Below are 16,185 nucleotides of genomic sequence, written 5' to 3'. Positions count from 1 at the left end.
AAGTGAGAAATACGATGTTCTTGTAAGGAGTACAGTAGTATACTACAGAGATGGTGATATGGTCATTGATTTCCACGTGGCTACACTTGAGATCGCTGGTTTGCTTTTATATATTAGCGAAGAAGCGAATGGATCAGACTAGACATTAGAATTCAGAGGGCTGAACAATTATCAGGGGTTTTCTTCATCCATCGACCATCGTTGAAAGTCCAACGAAGGAGACTTCTGCTTCCTTTTTTACTTTTTCTGATTTTCAATTTCACACGGACCTCTCAAATTTTCTTACTTGTGTAAACTGTAAAGTAGGAAATAGAAAGCAAAAGCACCCTCCCAAATCCCACCCACCACCAAACAAATCCATCAACAATCAAAACCACTCTCGCTCTCCCTCTCCGGCTCCCCCCAATTCTCCTCCCTCCCCCCTCAATTACAGTCTTACAATATTACAGATAGCGTTAAACCGAAGTAAAAGAAAGAAAGATCATCATCACCATGGGGGTCAGCAACAACATCACAGCCCTCCTAAACTTTCTGGCACTCCTTTGTTCAATCCCCATCATCGGCGCCGGAATCTGGCTGGCATCGAAAGCGGACAATGAGTGCGTACACTACTTCCGATGGCCGGTGGTCGTAATCGGCGTGCTCATCCTTCTGGTATCCCTTGCCGGCTTCGTGGGCGCCTACTGGAACCGGCAGGGCCTCCTGGCCTTTTACCTCTTTTGCATGGCCGTGCTCATCGTCATCCTGCTGGTCCTCCTGGTGTTTGCTTTCGTCGTGACAAGGCCGGACGGCAGTTACGACGTAGCTGGGCGGGGCTACAAGGAGTACAGGCTGGACGGATTCTCGTCGTGGCTCCGAAATCAAGTCACCAATTCCGCCAATTGGAATAAGATCCGAACTTGCCTTGCCAACTCCAATGTCTGCTCCAAGCTCACCCAAGACTACAGCACCGCTGATCAGTTCTTTGCGGCTCACATCTCTCCCCTACAGGTACAGCCAATTTCCTCTTCTCCCATTCCTCATCCTTTTTCACTTTTACTCCGTTGACTGAATCCTTTTTCACTTTTACTCCGTTGACTGACTCTACTGTGTGTAGTTATTAGTATATACACCATTTACTCTTCTCAATTGTTAGTTTGTTACTGTTATTCCTGTATCATTAGAGACCGGATTCAGTAGGCACACCCTTGTGAGCACTCTCATTGTGCTCTCCGTGACCGTGTGTGCCCAGCCGATCCTGAGACCTATCAACCTATGTTATGTGGCTTCTTTTGATGGTTGATTGATTGAATATTGTGGTTTGTATAATTGGTTCTGTTTTTTGTTATGGGTGGTGGGTGTGAAATGGATTGTGGGTGCCAGCTGGTTAGGGAATTCGGATGTCGGCTTTGATGTTGAGGTGAGGTGGTTGAAACGTTCCTTTTTTTTCCTGTGGTTGTGTTGACATTTGACAGTCAGGATGCTGTAAGCCTCCGACGCTATGCCAGTACGGGTACGTGAGCCCAACGATGTGGATAAACCCGGTGACACCAGCAACTGACCCGGATTGCTATATGTGGAGCAACGACCAGTCCCAGCTGTGCTACGGATGCAACTCCTGCAAGGCCGGACTCCTGGGGAATCTGAGACAGGAATGGAGGAAGGCTAACGTCATTCTGATCGTCGCCGTGGTGGCTCTCGTCTGGGTCTATCTTATTGCCTGCAGTGCCTTCAAGAATGCACAGACCGAAGACCTTTTCCAACGTTATAAGCAGGGCTGGGCTTAAAATTTAGAAGTTACACACAGAGTCACCATCCATGATCCACCACGGCCATGATCACCCTTTCGTTTTCTTTTAGAAATAGAATCTACAAGGCCCACTGGTATATATCAGTGTATGCATTCTTCTCTTGTTTCATATTTCCATTGTGCAGAAAAGTTTGTCTAGTTGAGAGAATGATGTTTCCAAATTCCTTGAGAGAATGAGATCAGAATCCCAAATACCCAATTTACCAGATACCCTTGTACACGGTCGGCAATAATGGAATTAGTTTTAGATTCTGTGGCTGTTCTTTCTTATTGGGGCTGCATCCACCATGCTATATTACTGGTACCGAGACGTCTCCACTCTCTTGGAGGTGTCAAAAGTGCATTGGGTGTACTAAGTACTATTATCTTAAAATATACATAGAACCTGATGCACCGACACCACCGGTTGTCGGAAATAAGGCTTCGTCGCTCGTCGGTCATCACCCACCGACTATCAGAAATGAGCGTGGTTCAAGGTCACACGGTCTTCCGTAGATTAATAAATTTAGATTCTTAGTGGTTAAGTTTATCATTACTTTACAATTAATCATTTCGAAAAGAAGACAAGCTGATGCTCTGTGTTTAGTTGGGCATCTGCTCTGCTGTCTGGAACCAATTCTCGAAATCCTTCATCGACGCCCCATGTCCCTTATTATGTAATTTGTATTGCAATAAAATGGATCGATGGAGTTAACCATCCATTAACGTAATAACAATGTCCAGTCGATAGCAAATTTTTTACCAGACTTGGTATTTACACAACATAATCACTCCTAAATGATGGCTGATGCATTGAATTGAACGGAATATACAATTGGTAGTGTTCGAATGATGAAGATTGATAGATTGCAAAATTCAGAGATTGGTTGCATTATTTTACTTTCTGCAAAATCGTCTGAGTATTTTTGCTAAACACTTCTAGTCTGAACACACGGAAATCAACCTAAAAATCTAAGCTTAGGTGATTAAGCAGTAGGCACCTTTCTAGAGTATACAATGTACATTGGATCTGAACGACCTGGACTGGGGGATATATCCACAGCCTGAGACAGAGCATGAAAACATGTTGATCAAATGCAACCCAATTAAATTGATAAAGAAAATACTAACCAGGTCCCCAATTGCATCATTCTAATTACTTATTCACTGAGCTATGGTGAACCATAATTGCCATTCGAAGTTAGAAGGGAAGTCACAAGATGGATATACAGATACTGTCAGTTGCACAATGATACAAAGTTTCCAATCCTCATCTCATTCTGAATGATCAGGCTAAGTGGATCATCCTCAAGATCCGCAATGGCAACTCTTATTTATTAAAATTTAAGTTTGTTCCTGAGTAGACAAGTTCAAGTTACAAGCTACAAAGAATTAACTGGCTTGGGAACATGAGAAACAAATCTCACTGTACAGACTACAGACTAAAGGGGTCGGTTTCAGCCTTCAAGGTTTCTTCAAACATATACAAGATTAAGAAAAAACTACTAGGATGCTTTCAAACAAGTAATCTGTAACTAACAAAAGACATTTGTCACAATTATTACCATGAATACCCAAATTCTAGCAAAAAGTTTGACCATGTTATAGCAGGCGGGGCACCAAGCACAGCCAAAAATAATGAGAAACATCTCCACAGAATAAAGACTAGAAGAGTTCTGTCAATTTGTGAAGGTGGACTTTTAAAATAAAGAATTGTTGATGTTTTTCCATTGTTTTTTATTTTTATTTTTTATTTGGTAAAAATGTTTTGCCATTGTTCTACCATATAAAGTGGCTGGTACTGCAACTAATTTTCTAAATGGTTCAACAAAAGCTAATCTTCTTATAGATAGCGGTGACAATGAAAGATACTAAAACAATGCAATAGTAAATGGAGAGGGCCACATATGATTCCTCTCCTCTGAAGGTGAATGAAAAACAAAACATCTCAAAATCAGGTTATCAGTCTACATTGATATGTAAGCTATATAATCACAAGGCATCAGAAAGATGTAGAATGAATATCTGAAGGGGCCATAAATCTTCTCCATGCAGATAAACCAAACACAATACACAACACTAGGTTAACTTTTAGGAAGTTTTATGCCTATGGTTACTCAAAACCTGAATTAGATTTTCAGAATGAATGCAAATAAAAATTTAATTTACCAAAAGAAAAATTATAATTAAAATACCTGAGGAGGTTCAAAGCCTCCAGCATAATGGAAATACGACCCAACAATCAAAGCATGATCATCATCACCTGTTGAAGTCCATATGGAGATTGCTTTCGTCCAAAAACAACGGTTTGAAAAAGCTGATTTAATAAACAAAGCTGAGGAATTAGTAATTGTCTTCCCACAAAGGAGGACAAGCACAACCACTAGCAGTCTTTAACAGTTTGCCATAATCTTAAGTCACCATTCTATAATGTTGAAAAATCATTTTCTCTAATTATATCATGGCTGAAATTAAATTAAATACTTCAAAAAAAGTAATCCCACATAAGTGTGAACATGTTTTGCATCACAGATCATATTGGTCTTCTTGAGTAAAATGATATGTTATACGTCACATAAATTTAAACTTGGAGTCAACAAAATTATCTTTCATCCACATAACAAAATTTTCTAATTACATACTAGTTCATGGCTGAGAGAATAATTACTAACAAGGCAGAATTCTTTAGGGTTATGGATGCACTTAAAATGATTTTAGATTGCATAAAAGGAAGCACAAGAAGTTTATCTTGCATATTAGGGAGTACATGAAGTTCTCACCACTTTTTTTTCAAAGAAGTATCAGTTGTCTTACTTTGAAAATGTTCTGTTGGCAAGATGTACAAAGACAAGTTCTGTTCTCACCTCATTATTGCTAGACCTCCTGGCTTAAGAATCCGACACATCTCTTTGAAAACATCAATAGGCCTTGTCAAATAATCAACACTAACCTGAAAGGTTGACAAATTTATATGGGAAAGGATCAGAAAGTATATCTTTTAAAGCACTGTTTTCACAAAGTAAGCAATAATATTTGTCCACTGCATAGGTGCCACACACACACACACACTCATATATAACAGGCCAAAAAGTTGGAGCAATGCTAGTATCGTGCAACATCTAAATCACAAAATGAAAAAGTTAAGTTTCTAGATGTGTTATGGGGTACTACATCTTGTCCTTTGTGATTTAAAGGCTCCAATGATAGCCACTCTCTATGTAAGGGTCAAAAGTTATCATAAAGATATAATGAATGATTCCCAGCAATAACTTAACTATAAATGAACCCAACAATTTAACCAACCTGCTAATAGAAATTAAAGATAAGATCTTGAAAAATGCCCAACTGCTTGTCTATTATAGTCCTTTAAGTGCACTAAGAAAATGGGTAGATGGTTCGTAATGGCTACTACAAAGTCTTGGGAGGGGCAGCAGATACTGTTTATGTTAATTACTTCATCTAATATGATTCATCCTAGTGATCTTAGGACTTGTATATCTTCATAGTTGGGATGAGGTGTGGTTGATCTGATTTGAGTATCCTTGATTAGTCACCATTATACAAGTTAACAGTGAAATTGCAGCTATACTAGGGCCAAATGCCACCATGAACATTACCATAGAAAGCTCCACATGATCTGTTAGAACAACCTTACTGCCATGAAGGGACTGAGCTGGGCTGGGGGGATGCACCCCCCACCCCCAGAAAAAAACACTAAAATAAAATAAAATACAGGAGCTCATTTGTAGGTCCTAAGAATCCCCAACCAATAGCTAAGCAACTTCTTTTCACCTTTCTTAGTTGCACAGTAACTTGGCCAGTAAAGACAACTACTATACCGTCAGAATTAATATTGGCCTTCTAACCTTTCCTTTTGCACTGTATAACCTGACTTCAACATATCTTCATAATTTTTAGTAATAAAATATCAGTTGTCTTACCAATATGCAATGTTTGATCACCCACAATCATTTCTTGTTCTTTCTCCAGTCTCTACATATCAAAGGGCTGAATCTCATGCCCATCTATACCAACAAGAAGAACAAGAAAAAAGGGCCCTCTCTTTATTTGTCTCTTATCAACCCCATTTCTATTAATCAAAAGGTAAGAATCAGTTAATACATTCTCAATTCTTAGTTATTTTATGGATCGTTTGATAACAGTTGAAGTGGCTGAACTGAATGACTTTGTGATTTGTTCAGTTATATGTGAAATGTGATTCAAAACCACCTTTCTTACATCAAAGGAACCAGAGAATACTAGGGAGAGAGACACGTACCACATTAGTAATAACATCAAAAGATTTATCTTCAAATGGAAGTTTGGGATTCACATTTAAATCTTGTACAAAATACTCAGTTAGAACCTGCAAATGAAGATACATATTAGAACTTCTTTGGTTATTTTCCTGACTTGTGAGTGAAAAGATCATGATTGAATGTACTTTACAACAAGACTGAATTGGGTTTAAGTGAATGACATAGAAAGTGCTTTAAAATGAGAAGCGCAACTAAAGCACAAGGGATTCATAGAGCTTGAGGAATGAGGTACAAGACAAGGTTCATGTCTATACAAAGTGAGGTGCCACTTTTGGAAAAGAAAACCCAAAAAAAATCATAATAAGCATATGCAAATTTAATTTTTAAAAGAGATAAAATATTCCAAAAAGCCTATCAGCTTAGTTGGCAAGGGTATTCTGTTGTTAAAACAAAAGTTATAGCCTTATACCTTCTAGAAGCATAATAATAAGCCAGGTCAAGTGCACTTGAGGTTAGGCAAAGTGTACCACACAAAATGAGAATTGCCTATAAGTGTGCCTTGAAATCTCCTTTTAACATATGCATTCAAGGAATTTTAGCAGGCAATATGCTAAAAGACATGTTCAGAAGAGTCCCTTTTTTTTGCCTAATAAGCTTCACTTGAAATAATGAAACCATTTAAATATAAATAACTAGGGAAAAATAAAACAATTAGAATTCTAACAAGAGGAAGCAAACTTAATTGTGAACATATATGTGATGAGTTGAATGTCTGCAACTTTCACAAATCAACTATTTCATTTAGATATGTGCAAGACAAATTTTAACCTTTTAAGAACATAAAACAACAATGATCAGAATATGAATAATATATTACTTATGGAAACTCCAAGTCAAATGTGCATTGACAGTTAATAGATCTTATGGATTTATTTACCAAGTTATTGAAACTTTACCCAGAATAGAAAGAAAAAAGATTGTGAGCATCAAGATTAACATACAGGGTTGCGATTAAGCTCTTCTTCATTCATACCTAAACCTACTACCCTTTCTTGCTTGTATCCTGCTGGAAAATGACTCACCTAGAACATAAAAACAACAATGATCAGAATATGAATAATATAAGCATAAAGCTTTCAAAGAAAATAAAGTCAGAACTGTCTTACCCAACTGCTACATAAATCCAGTAGACTCACACCTGGTGTGCTACTAGGTGGGAAAACTTTTGAATAGTACTTTGTAAGTGCACAAATTGCTGGATCATCAATGTGCATCACAAAGCGTGGAATTTTATAGAATAAAGAATCTGGTGACTTACCAAAATGAACTATTGTGCTTTAAAAGATATACACGTTAAACTCAAACTTAGGTTAAAGCTAATGCCTTAATTAATCGCATACAAAATGTCCTGTCTAAAGTTCATGCTTGCTGGAAAGGATAGGAAAGAAAACTCTCAGAAATCAAACTATCCGTTCACTTGACAAATCACTCACAAAGTATAGCTTTATTCTCTTGCTATTAGCATCTGATGTTACTCGAACCTCAAAGTTATGTCATTATATAATTGATAGAGTATAAAATTAGTAATAACTAAGATGTTTCATACATACCAAGAGAAGAGATAAAAATAAAATACACAAAGGAGGAGTTTCCATTAGTTTGGAACCACAAGTTACTGAGGCTAAAAATAAACAGATATCTAGAGAAATAGCTCAAGTATCTAATTCAAGAACTTCATGTATGCATGTAATATTTTAATTTAACATTGAACACTAACAAACTATTCAGTCTCAGACTTGGGTGGGTTGGAAACTAGTCACTCCTTTAGATCTACCTAGCAAGAAGCAGCTTCTTGCTCTGGTATGTTTTTGTATAAGCAGAGACAGCTTGTCCATCTGTACATCCTCTGATGTGCTCATGTCCAAAACCTTCCCCTTTTGATTTTTAATACTTCATACACTTGCCTCCTTTTCTAAAGGGGAAAAACAATAATGTGGTGACTGTAAGCATATTCTAGAAATAAAGTTATTAGATTAGCTTGCACTCAAGAAATCATGCACAAAATGAATGCAAAATTAGACAATAAGATTATATAACAGAACCATATATCTCATTGTTTGGTTCAGCCGATTATTAACTGGGCATGCCTTGAAAAAACCGCCCATATCTCATTGTTTGGCGTGTTTCATGCATCGGTGACCCATTTTCCCCAACGGTTGGCTGATGTATATCCTATGTGGTGCTTACCTGTCAGCACATACATGAAAAATGGTGATGAAAATCACCTTACCAAACAGCATAGTGTTGCTCACTACCTACGTGTCAAAAGCGGTTTTTTTTTTTTTTTTTTTTTTTGTAAAAAATGGGTCTTGGAAGCATAAATGTTTTTTCTTAAAAATCGGTCTCAAAAAGCAATCACACTTCCAAACACCATATTAGTCATCTTTAGGTCGCCCCATTATGTCTATAACAGATTAGTGTAAAAAATCATTGTAGTATAGCACTTATTTGTAGAAATTCATTTCCAACTACCACTTTAGAAAAAGGATTTCTTCAAATAACAATCTTATCCTTTGTTTTATTCGACAATATGAAAGCAACAAAAGAGAACAAAAAAGTAGAAAAAAGCTAGAGATTTTTTTCCTTTTACTTTTTTTCTCCCATTCGTCATATTTCAATTGAAGTGCTTCAGTGTGAAGGAAGGTTTCCTTACAAGGGCAAATCAAATTAAATTATTCCCTTAGAAGCATTCTTATAGTTGTTTGGATAACATAAGATGCTATTTTTCTTTGTTTTTTTAGCATTCAAACAACAAACTAACAAATATAAAAATTTCATGTCTTTTCATTATTGTTTATTCTTTTAATTAAATATCTGTGAATCCTGTGCTATTTAACCATTTTAGTAATAAGACAAACACAAAAGCTAAGTCTATGAGCTTATAAAACAGGCAAAGCACGCATATTAATATTAGGCAATAAGGTAAGGTCAGATTCATTTGATTTGAATATGGGATATAGATTCGAGTTCAATTAATTCAAATTTATATATAATATAATCAAGGGTGTTTTCACTTTTCATCAACACATTTGATTTTGATTTTAATTTATTTTTAAAAACAATTGCCATATCAGCAAAATCAAACGAAACAGAGTAAGATGGGTAACAATAATAAAAAAAAAAGCAGATTATGAGATGGTTGGTCAGATCCGATGCAAGTGTGCATCCTCAAATTTATTAGTTTGAAGAAAACAATATATATTTTGACAGTTTAACAACACGTAATAACCATATCCAATTGCTAGGAACGTTCACTACATTAATGGGCTTATTATAGATAGAGATCATCACAAATCTGCATAAAACACTTAAAATAATTAAGAATTAATACATTAATTAAGAAACAGTTGTGTCGACCATTCTAATTAATTACAGGGGTAGGTGGGTAGAGGTTGGACGACACTATTTAGGTGAGTTTCTAGGATGGAGGGAGGGAAGCTGAGTTCCGAATTTGGTAATTAGGTAGAGAAGAAAGGAAGTCATCCCTTCCAAACAATTACAGTAGTAGGAAGAAAGAAGAAAGAAAAAAAAAAAAAAAAAACTAAAAAAGCAATAAGGGGTTGCAAGCTTAGCTTGCACCAACTATATAAAAAAAAGTGGGAATCCCATGTCATCAAGTGATGTGTTTGGACCAGCCAAAGCACTTATACTTGTGTTTTATGTATTTATTCGATTCCATTCCATGTGGGAAAGTCTCACCTTTTCTATCCAAATAGTCAATTATCATCTTCTTCATATAAAAGTAATACTATTCAAAGAGGAATCCAAGATGTCCTACGCAACAGAAGCCCACTAGCTAGCAAGCAACGAATGGCACATCATTTCATTTGCTTGCTAATGATAAACCACTTGTTGGGTCTGACCTGATACTGCCGATAAACCCCACAGCGCACATCCTGCTAATTTGACAATGGATCTCTCTCTCTCGTCTTCTCAAATTGTAGAGACAAATGTCTGAGTGGGTGTTCTTCATTCTGCACTGGAGAGAGAGAGAGAGAGAGAGAGAGGAAAAAGCCTAATTTTGCATGAGTTACTTATTCAATTTAGATTGGTGTTACTTATTTGAGATAATGATGCTGACAAATCTATTAATTGAATGTAGGCATATATAACAAGGAGAAAAGATCAAACTGACAAACGAGAGGAGTTTGGTAAAGCAAAAGATCGATAATCCCAAAGCAAAAAAGCAAAAAGACTTGAGTCGCTTCGTTGCATCTTGCATTGCATCTCCACATGCAACAACAAGACCTGTCTGTCCCACTCCTCCTTATAGTTTAACTTAATTCATTAATCTATAGTTGAATCCATCCATGATCCAACCAAACATGTTTTTGTTTTTCAATTTTAGCGAGGAGTTCTCATGCAAACCCATATAAAATGCAGCCCAATTGCCCTCCTCTTCCCATCCTCAATTGAGGGAACACACGCTCTCTCTCTGATTCGACATTTAATCTCTGATCGACGATACAACAAATAAAAAAATGAAGCAAAACCGATTCGTGATAGAATCCGTCGACGTCGAATCCATGGCAAAAGAATCGGGCCTCTCTGTCCTGCAACTCCTGGCTTCACTAGCCGATTCCGCTAAAATACTAGCCAGACCTCCCATTTCGAATTACTCTGTTGGAGTCGCCGGATTAGGATCCGATGGCCGTATCTTCCTCGGCGTCAACCTCGAGTTCCCTGGCCTCCCCCTCCACCACTCCGTCCATGCTGAGCAATTCATGATCATCAACGCCGCCATCAACGGTGAGACTCAACTCCTTTACATGGCCGGATCCTCCGCGCCCTGCGGCCATTGCCGCCAATTCATGCAAGAGATGCGCAACGCCCCCGATATTAAGATTTTGATCACATCCACCACCGATAACCCAAGTGACAGCCGAGAGTCAGAAGCTGCGTTTCGGCCATTATCTGAATTCCTGCCCCAGCGTTTCGGTCCGGAGGACCTCCTCCACAAGGACCTGCCGTTGCTTTTAGAGCCTCATCATAATGGTTTGACTTTCAACGAAGACGCCCACCACGGCGCCGTCAAGGCCAACGGTGACGGCAACCAATCCTTTAACCGCGACGTTGTATACTCCGACGACGACAAGCTAAAGTGGGCAGCACTTGAAGCGGCCAACGAGTCGCACGCGCCTTACAGCGGATGCCCATCGGGTGTTGCACTCATGGACACAGAAGGGAAGGTTTATAAGGGGTCGTACACAGAGTCTGCCGCGTATAATCCGAGCTTGGGGCCGGTTCAGGCGGCATTGGTGGCGTACGTGGCGACCGGCGGTGGAGGCGGGTACGATAAGATCGTGGCGGGGGCGTTGGTGGAGAAAGAAGAAGCGGTGGTGAGCCAAGAAGGCACGGCTCGGCTATTGTTGCAGTTGGTGTCACCGCGATGTCCATTGAAAGTGTTTCATTGTAAGTAGTAGTAGTTAGGCTGCTTCTGCTTCTTGGGATTTTAATTTCCTAATGAATTTCTCTGTTTCTTGAGATTGTAATTGTATAAATGAAAACCACAGTCTGATGGATGAATGGTTTGTTTATGAACAAAATGGAATTCTAATCTTCTTACAAAAAAATTAAGTTTCAAGCGGCTAGTAGTTCTTCATCCATGGCTGCCACTAGATTTACAGGGAACCGTAAATTAATCAATTCTTCTGTTTATCAAGACAAAGCATATAAAATATTGCTGAATCGTATAGGATTTACAGCAAACATGTTCAATGGACATAGCAGCATTGCTCCAGCTCTAGGATTTAATGAATTGAACAACAACAACAAAGAGTTTGTCTCTGGTCACAGCAGAGTCTGCATGAAAGCTGTGGCTGGTTTGTCCTGTCCATGATTTCCAGCACAGCCACCCCAATAAATTATAGGAGATATGGATATATTAGGCGTACTTAGTTCATCTTTCTAATTAATTTAATTTTGTGGGTATATGCTCCTACATCTTAATTTCTTTTGTGTGAACTCCCTAAAAAATTCTACATATATAATTGCAAGAACTGTTTTTCGTTTTCATTGGGTACAGATTTTCTATTTTCTTATTTATTTATTTATTTGTTAGGTAAATCGTTTATAAAAGGAGGAGGATGATGAAAGACTAATTTGTGGGTTCCCATTTGCACTAGGGTCCACCCAGATAAAACTACATATGGATATGGATGATAACAGATGGGTGACCATTTCCGAATACCCATTGTTTTGTGTATGTCCAGCCCAGCCCACTTCAGGGAAGGAAGAAGGAACTTACACAAAATTTTCCGCTAAAAATAAAAAAGAAATCCTTGTCTTCGAAATAAATAGACATGATGACAAAAACCACCATCATTAACACAAAAGTTTAGTATAACTCGCAACCTTGCTTATTTGGGGTGGTGTCTACTTGTTATTGACCAATAAGGGTTAAAGACAAAATTCTCTTAGTTTATATTTTGGATATTTGAAAATTGAGAAAATCTATAATGTCGGAAATACATTATACCGGAAAAACTTTGACTAATTAAAATCCCATGAATTATTATTAAAACCGAGTTAATTGATTATCACTTTTATCATACCAGTTGATTGATTACAAGTCTTTCCGGCATCATTAACATCACCGATAAAATTCAGTCTCAGTAGTCTCAGTAGTCAGTTCTAAGCTAATATACTGGGAACTCTGCTCTGCATTTATGCCCGGGGTTTTCTGGTTCTGCATGATATATATATATAGAGAGAGAGAGAGGTCTCGACGGCTCCTCTTCTTGCTGATATTTCTTCCATGACTATTCCCTTAATTAAATTTAATAATAAAAACCAATTCTTTTCAACCCATCGTTAACCCCGCTGATTGGGATGGTGAATCGGTCACCAATCACCATCCCATTTTGGGTTAACCTCTAACTCGCTATATTAGAATAAACTGTTGATTTGGTCCACAGCTCATCTATCCGGATGGGGGTGGTTGAACCATTGATCCATCTGACATGTCCTATTAACCCAGGAAAAAAAAGCGGTTCAACCAGAGTCCCTATTTGCTATTCACTCCTCATAGCATTTACAGCTGCACATTGAGAATATATCCGGTAATTGTATATTATCATTCATGAGATATGAACAAATTCGAATTGGTTCAGCCTCTGGGTCATGCATGTTTTGCAACACTGACAAAAACCTATTAAGAGGGATGAAATGACAAAGTCTGGAATAGACAATCTATCAACTAGAGTACTAAACGACTTTGTATTCACTTTTCTGCTCTAAATCATCTTCACATATAACCCCACCACCACCGGATATTGGATCATCTTTCCCAGGTGATGAAGTTTAATGCAATACATGCTTTCCCAAAATAGGTTGACAAGATTGATTGATTGGTTTGTTTAAGCTCCAAGGCTGAAGAGCAAGAATAGCCCAAGATATGTTTGCTGAAGTGGTAAGCTAGTAACTAGTAAAATGAGTCTTGACAACCATCTCATACGGGTGCTCACAGTTATTGAATCCGAATTGGTTTGATCGGTTTTTGGAAAACCAGTAATTGAAATCAAACCAAAGCCAATCGGTTAATTGATTGATTGGTTCGGTTTGTCAGTTTTTTAGTTTGTTTAAATTTATAATATATATTTATATATAATGTATATTTATTAATTTATAATATATATAAAATATAAAATATAATATATATACATAAAATATATAAAAATATATATAGACCGATTGGTTTGATTAACCGCAAATTTTATATATTTATTAACTGAAATCGAATCGATACCTTTGATTTTTAAAAATACTAAACTAAAACTGAACCAACCAATTTGGTTAATTAGATTTTCGGTTTGGTTCGGTTTTTTGATTTTGCTTGCTCACCAAATACTATCTCAAGCCAATTGATCTCAAATTGGACCCATCGTGTTCAATCTTTAGGTGGGCTTGGGCTTAGATCTGTAGGATATGAATTTGGGCTTGGGGTAAGATATCCCATACTAAGTTTTAAGCAACCTCAATGTAAACCACCACTCACTTCAATGTTTCTTCGTTAGAAACTACAAACCCTTATATTTTCTCGTAAATACTTGTACTTTCCCTTGTCCCAATCCTTATATTGTCTATTTTGAGAGGTTTGAAATGTACAGATTGGAATCTTAACATTGAGTTTCGGAGAAAAGAGCAAAGATGTATGGCTATAGAGAGATATAGAATTAGTTGTGGACCTTGTGGTAGACTAGAACTAGGGGTAGGCCAAAAAGGACATAGGTCTAATGAGTAAAAAATGATTTAAACACTAATAATTTAACAGTCTATATGACTTTAAATAGAACCGGTTAGTCGACCACATATTAGGTATGATAAGCCATGGATGATGATAATGATGACCTTGTAGGCTAGGGCTAGTAGGTGGAGGGATGGATAGAACCAGCAAAAACATTTTTACAGTGTTAACAAAATATATGCCTCTCTTCTTCTATTACTAATTCTTCTGTTAAAATTAGAATCAAAATCCTTCGGAATCAAAATTCGAATGGTCTATTCCTATAGCCTGTTTTGTTCAGATAAGAATGAAGATGAAACTTGAAATCAACAGGAATGATATTTTATTCCGAAGGAAAGGAGAGGAAATGGCCATTTTGCCCTCAAATAGAAAATGCCATTCCACAAGGAATGGAAATAGGATTCTGATCAATCCCAACCAAACAGTTGGAATCCAAATAGTCCATTTGTTTAGAATCCCATTGATTCAGTAAATTGAATAATGGGTAACTACTAGTGTAAATTCAGAATCCAAACAGTTGGGTTGTTTCATGGGTTCTGAATTGTCTGTCGCCCCCCCCCCCCCCCCAAAAAAAAAAAGACTATCATGTAAATGCCTACTTTTTGTCTGTCGCCTAAAATATTTCTTTCCTAACCTCAGCTCTCGTTGCTTGTTCGAAATGCAATATGTTAACAAAAGACTAAAACCTTCAACTAAATTATACAAACAAATAAAGAATCAATCATTGAAAATTTACAATCAATGGTAAAAATAACTGCTAAATCTATGAGAAGAAATGGAAAATAAGAAACATCCTTCCTTTCTTATCCAAAAATAGAAAATGCCTCAAATCACAATCCTTATTATTAAGAAAAAGAAGAGGAAGACTCACGGAATTGTAGTCTGGTTTCATTTACAGTGGCTAAAAAAACCCAGGCGACCCCCCTAACTCTTCATCCTCGAACAAATCATCTGTATTCTTCAACACCGCATGAACCAAGACCACCACCACCCCAATCAAAAGCGACACTAGGATGTTAAGTGTTGCATGAGTCAACGATAACAGCCCGATCATCACAATTGATGACACGATCAACACACGATAGAGAATAGCACATATTATCATTTTCCGCCAAGTAGATTGATGGATTGATTGGGGTTGAAATCCGACAACAATAACTATTCTTCTTCATTTTCCAGTTAGTCCGGTCTCCAAAGATGAAATATTCGTGGGGACAGTGATGTTAATCTATATATACTAAAACACAAAATTTTCTCCTTTTTTTATTTTTATTTTTATTTTTATTCCATGTCATTTTTTAAACAACCAATGAGATGTTCTTTTTCCCCATAAACTACCTCCACCACTTTCTCCTAAATTATCTCTAATTCCTATTTATCCTCTCCCCCACTTTTTATCTATATCTATATAAAGGAAGTTTGAATTAAAAAAAATAAAAAAATATATATATTTAAATATTCTAAAAAACTATATAATAACTTTAAAATATTTATAAAAATAAAAAATAATTATAATAGATTTAATAATATTCATATTATTAATAATTTTATATTTTTACAAAATTCATCACAAAATTATATGCTAAAAATATAAATTATGGTTTTCTAGATTATTCAATTAAAATGTTATTCAAATAATAAAAAAATAACACTAAAAATAAAATATTATTTAAATATTTCAATAACTAAATATCTTAAATAAAATATTAAAAATAGCTAAATACTTAATTTTTAATATTATGTAATAACTTTAAAATAAATAAAATTCAAATAAAAAAATTAAATATTTAAGTAACTAAATATTTTAACTAACAAAATATTTAACATAACTAAATTTTAAAGAGTCAAAATAA

The 16,185-nt window shown here is 36.5% G+C and overlaps 3 protein-coding genes across 4 annotated transcripts; 2 read left to right on the top strand and 1 right to left on the bottom strand.

Moving 5' to 3' along the window:
* Positions 1-133: 133 nt before the first annotated feature.
* LOC104600752 (tetraspanin-2-like) lies at positions 134-2,047 on the top strand. Its single transcript, XM_010263874.3, has 2 exons — positions 134-990; positions 1,455-2,047. Exons 1-2 carry the CDS (start codon positions 493-495, stop codon positions 1,764-1,766), a joined length of 810 nt encoding a protein of 269 aa, XP_010262176.1. The 5' UTR covers positions 134-492; the 3' UTR covers positions 1,767-2,047.
* Positions 150-8,127, bottom strand: LOC104600813 (S-adenosyl-L-methionine-dependent methyltransferases superfamily protein). 2 transcript variants are annotated; one of them, XR_016079588.1, is made up of 6 exons: positions 7,194-8,127; positions 7,029-7,109; positions 6,048-6,134; positions 4,633-4,718; positions 3,964-4,085; positions 150-2,832 (listed from the first exon to the last, which is right to left on the bottom strand). XR_016079588.1 is itself a non-coding variant. In XM_088893456.1 (5 exons), the coding sequence occupies exons 1-5, from the start codon at positions 7,299-7,301 to the stop codon at positions 4,028-4,030; spliced, it is 420 nt and encodes a 139-aa protein (XP_088749582.1). In that variant the 5' UTR covers positions 7,302-8,127; the 3' UTR covers positions 3,760-4,027. The 2 variants fall into 2 exon arrangements, 1 of the variants encoding a protein (XP_088749582.1); XM_088893456.1 differs by lacking the exon at positions 150-2,832 and having other exon boundaries at positions 3,760-4,085.
* Positions 8,128-10,051: 1,924 nt separating this feature from the next.
* LOC104600750 (cytidine deaminase 1-like) lies at positions 10,052-12,416 on the top strand. Its single transcript, XM_010263871.3, has 2 exons — positions 10,052-11,499; positions 12,149-12,416. The coding sequence occupies exons 1-2, from the start codon at positions 10,569-10,571 to the stop codon at positions 12,175-12,177; spliced, it is 960 nt and encodes a 319-aa protein (XP_010262173.2). The 5' UTR covers positions 10,052-10,568; the 3' UTR covers positions 12,178-12,416.
* The last annotated feature ends 3,769 nt before the right edge of the window (positions 12,417-16,185 follow it).

The sequence above is a fragment of the Nelumbo nucifera genome, chromosome 8, assembly GCF_055504915.1.
Source record: "Nelumbo nucifera cultivar China Antique chromosome 8, China Antique-T2T, whole genome shotgun sequence".
Taxonomy (NCBI): domain Eukaryota; kingdom Viridiplantae; phylum Streptophyta; class Magnoliopsida; order Proteales; family Nelumbonaceae; genus Nelumbo; species Nelumbo nucifera.
The sequence above is the reverse complement of the archived record's forward strand: the minus strand, read 5'-3'. Positions and strand labels throughout refer to the sequence as shown.